At 39.6% G+C, this 17,948-nt stretch overlaps 1 protein-coding gene across 4 annotated transcripts in view; it reads right to left on the bottom strand.

Annotated features, from left to right (window-relative positions):
* The window catches only part of SLC25A21 (solute carrier family 25 member 21), a 281,862-nt gene that overhangs the window by 19,359 nt on the left and 244,555 nt on the right, over positions 1-17,948 (bottom strand). For all 4 annotated transcript variants that reach the window (XM_083741770.1, XM_083741772.1, XM_083741769.1 and 1 more), the window contains one exon: positions 4,602-4,668. In XM_083741770.1, coding sequence (XP_083597896.1) covers positions 4,602-4,668 — 67 coding nt within the window. The remainder of the gene's footprint in view (positions 1-4,601; positions 4,669-17,948) is intronic.

Genomic DNA, 17,948 nt, shown 5'->3' with positions numbered 1-17,948 from the left:
TGCTTGAAGCATCCCTCAATGTGGTCTTTCTTCTGGAGGACAGATGCCAGTGGTGGGTGGGGCTAGAGCAGGCATCCTACAACTCCCATGATCCCTAGCTAGCAGGACCAGTGGTCAGGGATGATGGGAATTGTAGTCTCAAAACATCCAGAGGGCCGAGGTTGAGGAAGCCTGGGCTAGAGGGAAAAGTGGATGGAGCAATTTACCCTTGTGCTAATTTCTACACACGCACACACCTTTCTCCATCCTCTAACCTGGAAAGCAAGAGGCAGAATCAGAGTTCAAAGACATATTCCAACTGAGCAAAAACACTAAAGAAGGTGCAAAGTGGAGCTGGTGAGGGGTGGGCCTGGGAGAGGGTGTGGCATGGGGAGAGTTTGATGCTTCAATGAATGGGTGAGTGCCTAAGGCCAAAGCAACTTTTCATGTAAGATGACTTGTAGTATACAGATGGGATTTTAAATCTCCTTTAAACATTTCCGAATGGATGAAGCACAAGCATTATGAAACATGTCACCTTACACCGCGTAGCACATGGAAAACCGGTCCTACTGCAGTATTCAAAAATGTATCTATAAATCACAACATGGTAAGTTAATTCCCTGAATGCAGTATAGGATTCTATGTTAAAAACTGTGCTACAAACACTTGTGAAAAGTTAATTTGGACAATAACCCTACAATATGTTTGTACTCAGAAATAAGTCCTATTGAGCTCAGTGGATTGCTTTGAAAGGCTGCAAAGCTCTGGGAGTCGTATGTCTCCTTGAAGTCAATGAGACTTCACTTTGAGTAAACTTACAAAATATTGTACTGTAGAAGTGAGCAACAAAATCAGTGCAAAATTAGGTGAAATGAGGACTGCGGCCATGAGTAATTTAAAGCCTAAATGGCAAAATTACAGCACAAGCCTTTGCCTGTCTACTCAGAGGTAAGCGCCATTGAGTTCTATAGGGTTTCCCCCCAGAAAAGTATGTATAGGATTGAAGCCTAAGTATCAAAACAGATTTTCAAATTGCACATTCAACTAACAGATCTACCATTTTTTCTATATATTGTCACAACGAACTTTTTCATGGAATTTTAGGTATTCCTTTAATGTTTCCCATACCCTCCATGCATGCTACCTAGCAATCTATTGCACTTAAAATTTGCTTTCAAAATACGATTGCTTCCTAAAGCCATAAACAGAAGAACTAGTTAGTATGTAGCAACTCTGTTTCATATTATGGGGACAGTTTTGAAGCTGAACAATCCTAGGAAACTCTAAATGAAGGACCAAAATGCACATAGCCAAGCGAGTACGACTTAGCCTTTCAGAAAATTCAACAGTTTGCTTCAATGGCTCACTTTTTTTTAAGAGCTCAAAATATCCTTATCATAATAGAGTGAAGCAACTTTTGTTGCTGTGAAACAGTGATATTTTTTTATTTTATTTTTTGCTATGGTAAAAAAAAAAAAATGCTTTCTTCACAAACTTCCAAAGAAAAATAATTGCAAAATATATGTCTTCGTGTATCTAATAACCAGTGCTGTCCATCTGGCAAAGATACATTTAAATCTAAGTTCCACAGAGGAGAGAAAAAACGTCAAAGTACTTACCATATGTCTCAATAACATTAAGGTAAAAATGTCTGGGAAGGAACACATGCAAAATATGTATTTGCCCAACAAGATCATCTGTTAACCATTGTACTGGCACTGTTCATGTCTTTTCTTTAAGTCGAAACTAAATCAGGGCTATAAAGTTTGGCTTTTTATCCTTCAGAATTACCAGCTTTCTTTCAGAAAGGGGGGCGGGCAGAGAAAGACAGAAAGAGGCACAGACAGACAGACAAAGGATCTGAACTCTTCAAAGTGAAATTGTCTTTGACACATGGCGTCCAAGTGACATATTACCTTAATTATAATGGCTTTATTTTTACATGCAAATGGATTTACCAAAGGAATAGACAATTATATTTTTCTTCTGAACAGGAACTCGGCCTTGTTTGTTTATCTGAGTGATCTTTTATCAGCGCAGCAGTTTTATAATTCAAGGCAGCCTTTCTCTGTAAGTTTCCCCGAGATGTGGATGGCAGGTATGGAGGCAGCTGTAGAAAATTACCACAATACAACTCGAATTATTGTATCAAATTTTAAGGGATTCCAAGGGCCATCTAGTGCGTGCGTGTGTGCGCGTTCGCGCGCACACACACACACATACACACAAACGTTTCGTGATTCACCCCCGCTTCTCTGGGTAATTATTTCCTAGTAAATTGGGACAAATCTACAATTTCCTTAGAAGTAAGTGCCACTGAATTCAATGCGAATTTCTTCTGAGGATTGTATCGTTAGTGTTGAAACAAAGCTCATAGGGAAGGTCTCTCAAGCAAGTTGTCCTAATTCAATCTGTACTTAAATAAAAATTCCTAATTTATAGACTCATAATTATGTGAGCATCCAATTATAGATACTGATGGACTTTGTATATATAAATATAGTGTGTGGGGGGGAATCTTAGTCTGTAATCATCATGTATTTATCAACAGATGTTTGAACATTGTGTGTGTGTGTGTGTGTGTGTGTGTGTGTGTGCATTCACATGCATGCAACCACAAAATCTGCTTCCTTATCTAAATCAAGTACTCCACATTCTTTTCTCTTTTCAATCTAAGATTAGCAAGCAATCCAGACAATTCTATCTGAAATGCAAGGTTACCAGCAGGCCACTGAATTTCAGATTGCACGGCACAGGAAGTATAAGGAAAGTTTCTCCTTTTAAAGAGTGGATGGACAGAATGTGCTCTATAGTACTCTCTGAACGTCTAACCCAGTATGCGAGGGTAAGCCTGAGGTTTTGCAAAGAAAGAGCATTTGGACACAGTGTGTATTTAAGCTATGTCAACCTTTTGTATTTGCCCTCCCCTATCATCCATGTTACACGGTGGGGAGGTTCTGTATCCTCAAGGGAAGGCCCAAATTAAAATGGTTCGCATCTGGAAAGAATTCAAAGACAACTTTTATTTTTACTGATGTGTATTCAACAATGGTTCTCCATTTTCGTACCTTATACTGCTGCCTAATTCTGTGTACCATTCACTACTCAATAAAAACATTAATAATGAAAAGAAAAGAAAAGAAAAGAAAAGAAAAGAAAAGAAAAGAAAAGAAAAGAAAAGAAAAGAAAAGAAAAGGTAGAGAAGGGCTACTACTATTCCATCAATTCAGATACAGTGAGACATGTGTAAAGAGGTCTACACTCAGCTTAATGGAGTTCTAATCTGAAAAAAGGACTTCATCTGAAATTCCAGATGGTATAATACTTGCTTAACTCTCCATCTATTTCATGGAGGACCCCAGACATCCATAGGGCCTGCCTTTTAAAAAGAATTTATGGGACCAGCAGTTTCACCTGGCCCTACTGTTATATGCCAGCTGGCCACCCACATCAGTTTTCTGAAGCTGAATCCTGGTTGTGAATCTTTCCAGCTCACACATAACGTTTCTCTGACTAGGTGGCAGGTCGAGCCCCTCATTTCTTCATTTTTTAAAATCATTTGAAACAGCCAGGATTTTAAGAATTTATTTTGGTGTTTCCGTTATGTTTCGCAAAAAGTAGATTTGAGCACAGAGAAAGCAGGCAACAAATGTTTTACACAAAGAAACAAAGCCCATTTGTGAAAAGCTCTTAATCACACAGAATTTTCACAGTGCTATTTGGAAACCGAAAAAAATCAGGTTTAAAAATGTGTGCTAGCGTTTTATTGGTTACAGTATAGTTATTGTCCTTGTTAGTTGTTGGCATCTTGGTGGGGTGGCAGTACAGTGGTACCTCGGGTTAAGAACTTAATTCATTCTAGAGGTCCGTTCTTAACCTGAAACTGTTCTTAACCTGAAGCACCACTTTAGCTAATGGGGCCTCCCGCTGCCGCAGCATGATTTCTGTTCTCAGCCTGAAGCAAAGTTCTTAACCCAAGGTACTATTTCTGGGTTTGCGGAGTCTGTAACCTGAAGCATCTGTAACCTGAAGCATATTTAACCCGAGGTACCACTGTATTCATTTGACCTTCCCCTGGCCACAGGCCCATAGCTTACTGGGAGGTAGAAGGCAAGAGGGCGATGAGGTCGTTGCATGCAAATGCACTGGCAGGAAAACTAGATTGGGTCTGCCAGTGGTTTGCACCGCACCAGCCTCACCACTGCCTTCTCTCTTCCCCTCAACATCTTGGTGAGCAGCAGCAATGAGGGCAGCAGAATGTCAGCAGAATACCACTGCCCTATCACAATCATAATTAATTTGTATGCCACCTTTCCATACTAAAAACCATGCTCAAAGTAGCTTGCAAGGTGAAAAGATTTGCATAATTACAAACACAACAAAAGTAATAATAAACCATAAATAAAACACATCAAAAAGTGTGCAGCCAAATTGAACAATTTCCACATAAATCACAGTAAGATCTAAAAAAATAAAGATACAAAACATTAATATCAATAATAGCAGCAACAAACACACCTAAACAATGCCCCAGCCCCATCAGTTGCTACTGGTGTTATCTCCTATGTTACCTGTCATATGTTATGCAACAATAGTGAATTATATTAGTGGAATAATACCTTTACTGCCCTTTTGGGAGTTTCAGCCAAGATTGGAGGGAGTATACCTTTGTAGAAACCGAACAATCTATTGAAAGAAGAAAAAGAAAAGGTTATTCAGGTATGTACTGTATGAGCATTAGCCAAGTGGCAAACCTGTTTTCTTTTCAGAATAAAACAACTACAGTAATCTCAAAGCAGTCTTAATTATTCAGAACAGCCCTTATTGTCAACAGTGAAGGTCTGTTTTCATACTGATTGTGTAACTACTGCTGCAGTCCTTAAATTACGTATCCTGAGATAATGCCACTGACTTCAAGAGGACAAAACTGAAATGAATTATTTGAGGAACATGGGTCAAATCTGAGTCTACACCTCTGAAAGAATAAGCAAAAAGTAAACACAAATTCAACACACAGTGTATATCGATTAGGGCTGGAAGCTATACTATCCAATAATAATCCTACTCAGAGTAGACATGACAGAGTAGACATCAAAATTAAGACATGGTGGTTTCAATGGGTCTACTCTAAGTAAAACTTAGTTGGATACTATCCAGTGGGACTTAGTATTTATTACAATTTATAATTACATTTATAGCCTACCCCTCCTCCAAGGAGCTCAAGGTGTCATATATGCAGGGTTGCCATATGTCTGGAATTTCCCTGACATTGCTGGGATTTGCCTTTTAAAAACAGTGTCCTGGTGGAACTTGCTTAAATGCACGGCAAAATCCAGACATATGGCAACCCATGTTGGAATTTCCTTTAAAAAAGCTCAACAAGTTTGGCAAACAAAAAGCACAAGACTTGTGTCCAGATTATCACTTTCTGAAACATGGCAACCCTATATATATGGTTCTCCCACCTAAATTTATCACAACAGATTAAATTAGGCTGAGGGGGGGGGCTCGAGTCACCCACTGAGCTTCAAGAATGATTGGGGAACTGAATTGTTGTCTTCTAGGTCCTAGTCCCACATTCAAACCATACTACATTTTATGCAGAAAGAAAAGTCATTCATTAATTGTTTACTATCTAGGTAGGTAGACTTTCAATATAATCTTTAATGAATAGAAAGTGCTAGTGCATACACACAGATACAATCATTTGGAGGAGAGGGGAATGAAAGGGGAGAGGAGAATGAATGTTTAGAAGGCTCCTTCAAAATTTAATTCAATTTGCAGGAACAGTTGCGGCTTAATTTCACAGTTAGATTTGTGTATATTTTCCCAATCATAGAATTGTAGACTTGGAAGGGACTCCGACGGTCATCTAGTCCAACCCCCTGCAATGCAGGAATCTCAATTTAAGCACACATGGCAGGTGGCCATCCAGCCTCTGCTGGAAAACCTCCAAGGAAGGAGAGTTCACCACCTCATTAGGTAGACTATTGCACTGTGGAACAGCTTTTTCTGTCAGAAAGTTCTTCCTGATGTCTAGTCAGAATCTCCTTTCTTGTAACTTGAATCCATTGCTTCAGGTCCTAGCCTCCAGAGCAGGAGAAAACAAGGTTGCTCCATCCTTCATGTGACAGCCCTTTAGTTAGTTGAAGCCTGCTATCATATCTCCTCTCAGTCTCCTCTTTTCCAGGCTAAACATACTGTCACGGTCCAGTTTACGGGCGGTTGAGGACATCAGGACTGGGGGCAAGATGGCGGGGTGGGAGCAGGAACGAGAGTGTGGAAGCCAGGAGTCAGGAAGCCCAGGGTCCAAGGGTCAGAAAACAAGGGGTCAAGAAGCCAAGGGTCCGAGGATCAGGAAGCAAGAAGCCCAAGGCAGGAAGCATGTTGCTGTGACAAAGAGCCAAAGGGAAATGCTGACTTTATATCCCTTCCTGGCTCTTGCCACCAGGTGCTGTGAGTTACCAATCGGCCTCACCTGTGCAGCGGCACCTTGCCTCTTGAGAGCAAACTTAGGAAAGCCCCAGTCCTGCTAAGCCCTACCGGTCAGGGCCTGACTCCTGCACACACTCCCAACAAATACCCAGCTCCTTCAAGCGTTCCTCATGAGGCTTAGTTTCCAAACTTTTGATCATCTTGGTTGCCCTCCTCTGCACACGTTCCAGCTTGTCAACATTCTTCTTAAATTGTGGTGCCCAGAACTGAACACAGTATTCCTGGTGTGGTCTGACCAAGGCAGAATAGACCAGGGACTATTATGTCCCTTGATCTGGACACTATACATCTTTTGAAGCCGCCTAGAATAGCCTTTGCTTTTTTTTTTGCTGCTGCATCACACTGTTGACTCATGTTAAGCTTGTGGTCTAGTAAGACCCCTAAACATATCCAGAACATATGAATGTGAGCTCTCCCCACCCCACCCCCTTTAATTTGAGTACTCTTATACAATCCTCATGTGGGTCTTTGCCACCATTTTGTATCCGGCATGGCTAGAGGAATTACATGTAGCTTGAATAGATTTTGTTTAAAGGAAGGAGTGAAAGCAGATGGTAAGCGTAAGTGAGCTGGTAAGGCACAACAGACCCAGCTCATCACCTGCCTTGCTGAAAATCAGATTTCTATTAAATTCTCTCCCTCAAACACCTTGCCTCCAGAAGGTCTGTATGACTTGTCATCAATGGATCGTAGCTTGTGTAAGACACACCGGATCTGTCTTGTCTGCACCTCAAACTTCTATGAATTGACTTTGGCCCTGCATTACAAGGGTTCAACCTGAAGTCTACTTGTGCCCCTCAAGAGACAGACCAAGTCAGTGCATGTGGAGAGAGGAAAAAGAAAATGTGCATTTGATCTAGGAACATAGGAAACAGCAAATAATGGAAAGCACATGAGCTGTGAGCAACAAAAACCAAAAACTGCCCAAGATATAACCAGGATATCCTGTGATGCGAGTCGTGTCCTTACAGATATTTCTGCAGAAGCAACCTTGCTGGGAGGTAAGCTGGGACAGCTGTTTCAAGCAGTAGATTTTAGGGCTTCAGAAGAGAAATCTTTATTCATACGCATGAGCATGTGTCAGAAGACAACCACACAAAAACACTGTCATTTTTTTTTGCACCATCTATTTCATTTTATGTTTTTGTAGATATGATCATCTGTCAGTTTTTTCCTTGTCTTATGTCCAAGTTGCCACATTTTCTCAGCAGCTTCATGAACGTATCATGAAAATACACCAGCATTTTATTTATGTATTTTTAATATGCATACCATATCTTCATTAAAAATATGTATACACACACACACACACACACACACACACTCAATCAATCAATCAATCAATCAAGAAAAAACACATAAGAAACCAAAATCGTAGATCACAGGTTATCAGATAACAATCCCCTTAATAGTCAGTATAACCTTGGTGGCATAGAACAGTTTTAGCAAAAATTAAAAAATGAATACTGAAGACCCATGCTGAATCTCTATTGGAAGGGCATTCCATTAGACTGGGCCAATGACACTGAAGGCTCCGTTTTGTGCTGATAAGCCTTGCCAACCTGGGGGACAACCAATCACTCCTATAGATGATCTCAGAGATTTTAGTGATCATTTCTCCTCATATATCTCATATATCCATCTGTGATTGTTATTTTCATGAATACCTACATTTTATGCAAACTTCCCCTCGGTCTACGCATTTTTGTATACTTTTTTTGGTTGGAGAACTGCCCCACAAAATTCAGGGATGTGTGAATTTCAAAGGATAGCTGTATTTCACTTTACATTCAGAAAAGTGCAAATTAGGTAGGTCAGTTCACATTAGAAGGGATCAGTTCAAATTAAACTGTGAACTGAATCAAATATATCCTCCATCCACAATTGTATTAGGCCCACAAAATATTACTGATCAAAGCTTTATTATTATTATTATTATTATTATTATTATTATTATTATTATTTATCAAAGTTTCATTATGAAGGTTTATGCTGAAATGTTGGTGCGCAGAGTTATAAATAGAATCTAAGAATGTGACATAGAGGAAGAATTAAATTCAAGTGATGGTGTTGTGTATTGTTACAGGATTCATTTCTGTTGGTCATCTTTGTTGGGCTTCTCTATTTCTGTTCTCTGGTGCAGTCAATTGAGCTTTCTCCTGTCCAAAGGGTCAGAGGACTCTCTGGAATGTGACCGTGCAAGAGACTGCAGTGAGGAGGGGAGATTCAGAAAAAACTGTGAAGCTTGTCTAAACTCTAGATTTAAACCATTACTTTATGAAAAGCCAGCTCAATATTTACATTTCAACATGGTATTTTTTAAAAAATAATAATTTGCGGGGGGGGGGGGGATGTCAGTTACTTTCCCTCTAATTTGTTCTTCAAGTAACTCCCTAATTTATTTCCAAATCTGGTTCCCCCGCCTCCCCTTTCTTTTCTTCTTAACTTAGTGGGTTTGGGGTTTCATTAAAGTTAGCAGTATCTCTATAATAATAAAGTATCATATGATATAATAATATATAATATATGCAGCTGCCTCACTCTGTCTAATGGTAGGGCCATGCCATGCTGAATGCATACAAGTGTCCTGCAGTAGTTATTTTATGGCACCTAACTAAAGTGGGCATAAAGAAAGAAGCAAATGTAAAGGCAAGGGACAAGTGATTAGTACTTGGCTTCTGAAGGGAGGAAATACTTCTTTTCTGCCTGAAAGTAAAGAAAGAGACCATCTCTGCCTCTGACGAAAACACAATTCTGATAAATTTATACTTAATAAGAATATAGTGGCTACAGCATTAGTAGCAATGACATTCAGGCAATCCCCCCCCCCAACTATCATCACATGGGGGTGTAAACATGAGGTGTGGCCTCCGATCTCAGCTCTTCCTGTGTGCCAGCACCACCAGTCCCACAGCTCCCTTTGGTGTGCTGGGGGCAGAACATCTGCAGTGAGTAGACTACTCTGCTTGTGTTGGGTCCCTGTGTGATTTAGACGCCTAGAAGTTGGGAGTTCTAAATTGTGCAAGGAACCTTTGTGGGTAAAAATAAGGCCTCCCATTTTAGCAGTTATCCCTCCAACTCATGGAGGACAACAGAGATGGTGATGAGGGCAGCAATGCGCTCAAGATATGGATAGGGCTCAAGATCCCACAACAAATTCTAGGATTCTCCCTTCTATATTCTCCTTCATTTTTGCTATTGTTCAAGGAAGAGGACAGCACCACCAGTGATACAGATAAGTGTTCCGAATTTCAGCATGAAAGGGAAGACAAGAAAGTGTCACCACATCTCTAAATGTTTAACGAAATGGAAAGAGTTAACAGCTGCAGCTTTAACCGAAGCACAGTTAAAATGCATTATTTTGTTTCAGCATTAAGCATCTAAATGAACATCACCATTCAATTGTGTTCTGGGCAGCCACCCAAATTCGTCTTTGCAATAGTTGATTTTGAAACATTACAGTCAATCATATCTTCCCAATTTGTTCTTCTTTAAGGCTTTAGGCACCCTTCTGGTTTCCATTTCTTGTTTGGAAGCCTTGAGTCATCCATTTTGGCAACATGTCCAACCCAAATCAGTTATTTTCTCCAAATTATATTGAAATTGGGATCTTGCTTAGTTTGTTGTTTTCCTCCCCTGTCTCTCACATAATTTTCCCTTTAAGGATCAAATACAAAGCTGATTGAAGGCATGCATATAATATCCTCTTTCTTCAGTTGCTGTCAAATCCAAGCCTGTTACCCACATACTTCTGTAATTGAAACAATGACAGAAAGTACCTTTAGGGCCCTGTTCCCTTGCCCTGCATGAATCAGGGGTTCACTGGATTTAGATGAGTTGCAGAGTTCTGCCAGTGAAGATGCACAGAATGTTTGGTGTGAAATGTACAGTATTACTGATGTTAGAAATACTTTTTCAGTTTGGCAACACTGGATGAGTGCTCTTAAAAATACACCACACAGTGCAAAGTGCATATCTGAGTAAATCATAGGAGTGCTTCTATGGATATTTGCATTGTGGCACCTGGATTTAAATTAATTTTCATAAGCTGACGCCAGGGTGCTTGGTGGGGGATGGAGGGGGCTATTGTTTTTGTATGTTTATTACCGTGTTGCAAATAAGTTCAAAAATTATTCTCTCTTCCCCCCCTTTCTCTCCCTCCCCCTCTTTCTCTCTCTGATTCCCATACAGTGCTGAAATAATAATTTATGATTCATTAAAGGGGGAAACAATCAACCTGGATGCAATTTTGATGATGGATCCAGGTTTACAATGGGTGGAATTCTGCTCACGGAGATGCTCTGCTGGTGCAAGTGAAGCAGGGTTGTGACATTCACAAATTCTTCCTTTCCCCTGAAAAGTTAATCTACAGGGTTGGGGGACTTTTTAGAACAGCAAGGGGGGGTCACAGGGGGCTGTAGGGCAACAGGGAGTAGACAAAAAAAATCTCCCTCCTCTGCTGGATCTATTACAGTGGTACCTTGGTTTTTGAACATCTCAGAAGTTGAACGTTTTGGTTTTCGAACACCGAAACCAGGAAGTAAATGCATCCATTTTTGAATATGCCTCAGAAGTTGAATGGCTTCTGCTAGGTGTTTCTCAATTAAATTTGCAGACTGCCCTTTGCACCTTGGTTTTCTAACGTTTCAGAAGTCGAACTGTCTTCCAGAACAGATTATGTTCGAAAACCAAGGTACCACTGTATTATTATTTAATACTACTACTACTACAAAACAACAACAAAATAACATTGGTAAGATACCTTTTATTAAATTCAGCTAAAATATTTTCTTATTAGGTTGGGTTCACTTCATTAGAAATGGGAAGGGACTGTTGTTGTTTTTATTGGAAAGGTATACCGCTGTTGCTTTTGTATTTATTTATTTTAATGGAACAGCATAGCTATTACTATTGCTGCCACTACTAACATTATGGACAACGATGATACAGTGGTACCTTGGTTTAAGAACAGTCCTGTTTAAGAATGATTTGGTTTACAAACACCACAAAACGGGAATAGTGTCCCGGTTTGAGAACTTTACCTCAGTCTAAGAACGGAATCCGAACAGTGGAAGGGCACCAGTGGCAGGAGGCCTTATTAGGGAAAGTGCGCCTCGGTTTAAGAACAGTTTCAGTTTAAGAACGGACTTCCGGAATGGATTAAGTTAGTAAACCGAGGTACTACTGTAATTTTAAAAGTCAATTACTGCTACCGTTTTTATAAATTCTTTGTGGGGAGATATTAGGTAGTATATCTAGTTTAACCTTAACAGATCTCAATCTTAAAAACATCCAAATTCAAGGGAAATTGGTGCATCACTGACATGATATATTATCAAGGAATATAGGCAAGCATCTGTGATGTGTACTTTTAACATCTGCAAGATTAGTTCACAGGCTATTCTATAGTTAGCAATACATTTCCTATATTGCTGCTTTCAAAATGTCTGACCACAGCCTAGATAAACCACACATTATTTACAAGTTAAAAAAAACAAAACAGTTTGCTGTGGGTTCTTTTTAATACCATTCCACTCATTACTAGCTGTATGTAGGCCAAGTTGAAGTACATCTCAATTTGCAGATAGTCACTTAGGAAATTTATAAGCAAAGGGATTATAGTGAAAATGAATGTAATCCTTTCTTTTAAAGTATACAAAATGCCTCTTCAGAAGTTAATCAAACACAGTTGAACGCATACCTAATGCTAAAAGGTTTGTGTATTGTGCATTGCTGTTTGGTATTCCAGTACTTTCAGCTATAATACTCTGCGTACTTGGCATTCAGCATCGTCAGACATGGTGCTATTCTACATCAAACTAAGGAATATGTTTGATATCCATTCCATTCTGCACATACTCTCTATATTCTGTTCAAATTTACGAAATATTCGTTGAATATTTGATGCCTGTTTCTGATGTCCTGTATTTCCTTTCAATATTTGACCATATCTGATTGCAGACGTGCAATAATAGTTATGTTATGCAATGGCACTAGTATCAAACAGTATCAGACCAATTGGCTTCAAGTAGGTAGCTGTGCTGGTCTACCGTAGTCAAAATAAATTAAAACAATTCTTTAAAAAGATAGTTTAAAAGACTCTTCTTAAAAACCTAAAAACTCCCTTAAAAGAATCAAGTCTTCAAAAAAGTTGTATGATCTAAGAAAGTCTTTAAAAGAATCCTTCCAAAAGAATTTAAAAATTATAATGTAGCACCTTAGAGACCAACTGAGTAGTTTTAGGTATAAGCTTTCATGTGCATGCACACTTCTTCAGATACACTGAAACAGAAGTCATCAGACCCTTCTATCTAATCAGGCCAATTGGCATTAGTATCAGACAGTATTTGTTGGCTGTCATAAAAGAATCTTCTTCTTTGGCGATCACTCGTAGTCGAGTAAGATTGTCTTCCATAAACACGGTTTTAACAATGAGTCTGCCAGTGACTGTGGAGACCAATTCTGGATCCACACGTCCTTCCACAGTGGGGACATTGGTTTCTGGGTGGGAGTTGATCATGGTGAGGGTTTGTCAAGCGTGCCTTCCTCTTACCATGTTTCTCCCTTTCGTCCTGAGTTCGAGTGTCTTCAAAACCCATGACGCCTTTGGTAAAGGCTGTTCTCTAATTGGAGCGCTCGCAGGCAAGTGTTTCCCAATTGTTAGTATTTGACCGCATGTGATATTCAACAGCAAGTGAAATACAGGATTGTACTCAACATGACACTAAGGTGAGAGTTCTGTCAGTGCAAGGTTTTCTCCTAGCACAATGGAATGTTCTCTCCCATCCCCCACCCACCCCATAAATCTGTTCTGGGGGTTCCCCAGCCTTGCGGAGCCCATTTGGCAATAGTGAGGAGCATGCACAGGGTGAGGAGAGGGAAGAAATACTGTTGCATTAGTACTAATCCTTGCATCAGTGCAATAATTTAATTGAATAGTGGCTTTCATATTGAATGTGTGTCAAATCAACAAATAAATGCCAACCATTTTAAAGGCGAAATTTCACATTTAAAATGCAAAACTGAATTCTGTATTCAAAATTTCACATTCAATATCAGATAGCAAAATAGGAAAATATGACAGCATGTCTACTGTGCTCCACTGAATGCAAAGAGAAGTTATACTCAGGAAAAGTATACACATTACATAATACTCATGCTATAATATGCCCATTAAAATAGTAACTTTATTACTTATTCCTTTCCTCCTTAGAGCTCAAGGCAGCATGCATGCTTCTTCCCCTCCCAATTTTATCCTCACCTCGCCTCTGTGAGGCATATTAGGCTGGGAGACAGTGACTGGCCCATAGTCACCTTGTGAGCTTCCTGGCTGCGTGGGGATTTGAACCCAAGTCTCCCAGATCTTAATATAGCACACTAACCACTACATCACACTGGCTTTCTAAATTCCCAGAATAAAGACATTTAGGGCAGCCCAAGGAGAAGGACACATATACTGTGCAAAAGGAGATCAATCTAAGGCAGTGAGGATGTTAATGAAATATATTTTTAGACTACTTTGGAAGATTCCAGCTCAGAACTGGCTCAGGAACCACTGGGTTGGCCAACAAACGGATGAATAATCAGCATCAATCTAATTTATTTGGAATGACAGTCATGGCCATATTTACAACATATGGGTCAGATTAAGTAGTAGTTGCGCGCCATCATCATATGTGACTTTGTTATTTTTGCAGAGAAACGAGTCTCCCTTCCACAGTTATTAATCACCCCTCAATCTCTTGCTCAAAACCCTTGCTAATTTTTGGCTGCCTGTTCTGTTCACAACACACCTATAAATAGATTCAGCAAGAGAAAGAAAGATGAGAACACTGTCCTCTCTTCAAGCAACAGAAAGCGAAACTGGAAACAATTGCCTGGTGTGTTGTTGTTTTTTAAAAAGTATACAAACTAAATTCAAATCTTATTCCCTCTAGCCTGCAGTACTCTATCTACATATTTTTTGTAGCCAAGTATGGTTTTTTTGGGTAAAGGCTAGAGGGAAGATGGGTCTTATGACCTCAGCTGTGTACTCTGCAGCAAATGCAGAGTATTCATTAGTGGTTCAGAAATCCACATCTTGTACTGAATTTCAGCTTATAGATTTTTTCTTACTTCCTCAGAAAAGAAAACGGCAGTGGGTGTATTGTGTTGTAATAATACATTGAACAATAGAACTGAGTCCTGTCATCTTGGTTTCCTCTTATTGTGAATACTATGGGTCAATTTCAATGTATTAGGTATATCAGTAGGGTTGCCAGTCTCTGGTGCATGTGTTTTTAAAGTACAGACCTTATTGTCTGGGTTAGGAAGTAGACCCAGGATAAAACCTGACAGTCAGGAGGTGGATCTTGGAGGAATCTGGCAGATCTGGGGTGGGACCATTGTAAAATCTGGTAGATGAAGTGTGGTGTCAAGGTAAAATCAAGGAGTGTGAGCAGATCTTGACAGAATCTGGAGCTTATTAGTTTTTCAGCCCTAGGCAACCCGTAGTACTGGTTATCTGACAGAACGATTAACTGGTTATACCTGTAAATAGTAACTAGCTAGGAAATGTATCTATTGGTACAACGGTTTCCTATGTTCCTAGCTGATGACCAGCCAAATATATATGGTGGGGGTAGATATGTTAGTTTTATGGTTCCCATTATCCCCGTTGTTCTCAAGACCTTTTGAGTCTGCCACAGAGTCAGCATGGATGCAATGCTACCTGACTCATGGGTGGACTACATGTTACATGAAAAGCATGCATCCAAGTCCTGATATGGGTTGCCAATGCACTAAAATAACCAGGGTATGAAAAACTGAACAAAAATTATATTTGAAATCAATAGGGTTGAGCCAAAAGATCTCAACATGTTGAAATAGGGCAGGGCGCTAGCTAAGGAAGGACTGCTACAGAGCGCATTTTGTCCCATACAAAAATTGGAGGATATATTCATTATGGTGTTAATTTCTACTGTCTGTGCTACCTTTTTAATTTCCACTGTCTGTGCCACACAAATACACAAACACCCCACTTGGCTTTTCCCTGCCTTTCTGTTTACAATAGAAAACAGTTATAGGCAAGCCAGAAGAAATTTCCCCAAAGCTTATAAACTAGAAAAATGTCTCATTATGACTCAGATTGTCAGAACTGGATGAACGTTCAGCAGGCATTTTTAGCTGTCCAAACACTAGGGCAAAAATTATAGAAGGATTCTTTTCTGGCCTTTTGCTAACAGAACTTTCCTTTGCATAACAGGTACATCAGGAAACAGTCACTGGTTAAATATTGCACCACACCTAGGTCTATTCACGCAGAAAAATGTGAGAAAATGCATTTGAAACTTTTGTTATGAGAGAGGATGACAGCAATTTGTTCTTTTCTCTGACGTCACCAAAGACAAACCTTTGCAATTGTATGCTGAGTGTAATGACAACATGACACAGAATTAAGCTATTTAATATCATCACAAAAGAACAGATTAGGAAGGAATCAGTTTCATTGCAGATTGATAGCCTTTGCTGGAGAGAAGTATTTTATTTTATTTTTTGCATCAGCATATCTACATACAGCCACTGTGGAGACTTAATTAGTAGAGTACTATTTCCCACCTTACTTTTAAATAAAAAGCCCCAAAGGCAGTAAAGATGACTGTATATATTATTTTATCATTCTGGCTACCTTAATTCAATACACACAGCAATGGAGTTTGCAAACACTTCTGCATTTCCACTTATTGGTGACTGCATTTTAGATTACTTAAAAGTACCAAATTTGCACTTTAAAAAAATAACCTCAATGTCTAAATAAGCTCACTTGTAGGCAAATATAACTGCAGGTGCAAGATGCTGTCTGAATTGATTTGCACTTCCAAATATACAGGCAGAAAGCATTTACATGTCCCAATTTCCCTTGCTTACAAGGCCACATTGCTTAGAGGTGCTTTTATCTGAATTTTCATTTCTATGGACATATGCTCAAACTCATGTCATATGGACTAGTTACTAACTAAAATATTCACGACAGCCCCCACCCAACACTTCATGCACAGCTTCTGAGTGAAGCAGGAAGTTCAAGGACTTTTTCAACATTATGGTTTTGCTTCATGGAGAGTATTTATATGTCGAGAAAATCATGGAAAGTGCCTAGCTTGTCATAATCCACGTAACAATATGTGCATAGAAGCTACATATTCTGCATAATGATGTAGATAATTAATAATGAGGAGGAGGAGTTTGGATTTGATATCCTGCTTTATCATTACCCTAAGATGTCTCAAAGCAGCTAACATTCTCCTTTCCCTTCCACCCCCACAACAAACACTCTGTGAGGTGAGTGGGGCTGAGAGACTTCAGAGAAGTGTGACTGGTCCAAGGTCACCCAGCAGCTGCATGTGGAGGAGCGGGGAATCAAACCCGGTTCCCCAGATTACGAATCTACCTCTCTTAACCACTACAGCACAATCATATGACAGTTGTTACCTGTGGAAAGGGGGATGAATGCACACTATCTCCATCCCATCAGGTCCTATACATTCAGCATGGATGTTTATCAGTCACAAACTAATAATAATAATAATAATAATAATAATAATTTATACTCTGCCTTCCCTCAGCTGACATATAAAAATGAGAACCACTATAAACATAGAAAAAACAATAATTAAGAAGCAATTAAATATTGGTAGAAGTAAAACTATATACATATATAAAATTTATTAGAACCATGCAAATAACTATAATAAAACAGTGTGGCGCCAGCCCTTTCATTAAAAGCACTCACTTCCCAAAGCATTTGGAAGAAATAGCTTTTGCTGTTATCCAGCAGGCCTCTTCTTATGTTAAGCATTTTAATATACTATTAGTTATGGTGGTTTTTCTCTCTCCAAATGTCCTGACGAGGCCACATGCCATTCTTGCCTCCTTTTGAGGTAGGTAAGAAAGAGAGGGAGAGGGAGAGAATCACTGCGGCAGCTAGACTGGGAGTGGCTGCCTAGACCACATAACACCTACATTGGCTCCCAGTATGTTTCCGAGCACAGTGTTGGTGCTGACCTTTAAAGCCCTAAACAGCCTCGGTCCAGTATACCTGAAGGAGCGTCTCCACCCCCATCATACAGCCCAGACACTGAGGTCCAGCGCCGAGGGCCTTCTGGTGATTCCCTCATTGTGAGAAGCGAAGTTACAGGGAACCAGGCAGAGGGCCTTCTTGGTAGTGGCACCCTCCCTGTGGAATGCCCTCCCATCAGATGTCAATGAAATAAACAGCTATATGACATTTAGAAGACATCTGAAGGCAGCCCTGTTTAGGGAAGTTTTTAATGACTGGTGTTTTAATGTATTTTTAACCTTCTGTTAGAAGCTGCCCAGAGTGGCTGGGGAAACGCAGCTAGATGGGTGGGGTAGAAATAATATATTATTATTATTATTATTATTATTATTATTATTATTATTATTATTATTATTATTATTACTATTTCCTCATG

The sequence above is a fragment of the Podarcis gaigeae genome, assembly GCF_964106915.1.
Source record: "Podarcis gaigeae genome assembly, chromosome: 1".
NCBI lineage: Eukaryota > Metazoa > Chordata > Lepidosauria > Squamata > Lacertidae > Podarcis > Podarcis gaigeae.
Note: the sequence above shows the minus strand (reverse complement) of the source record. Positions and strands in the feature narration are given on the sequence as shown.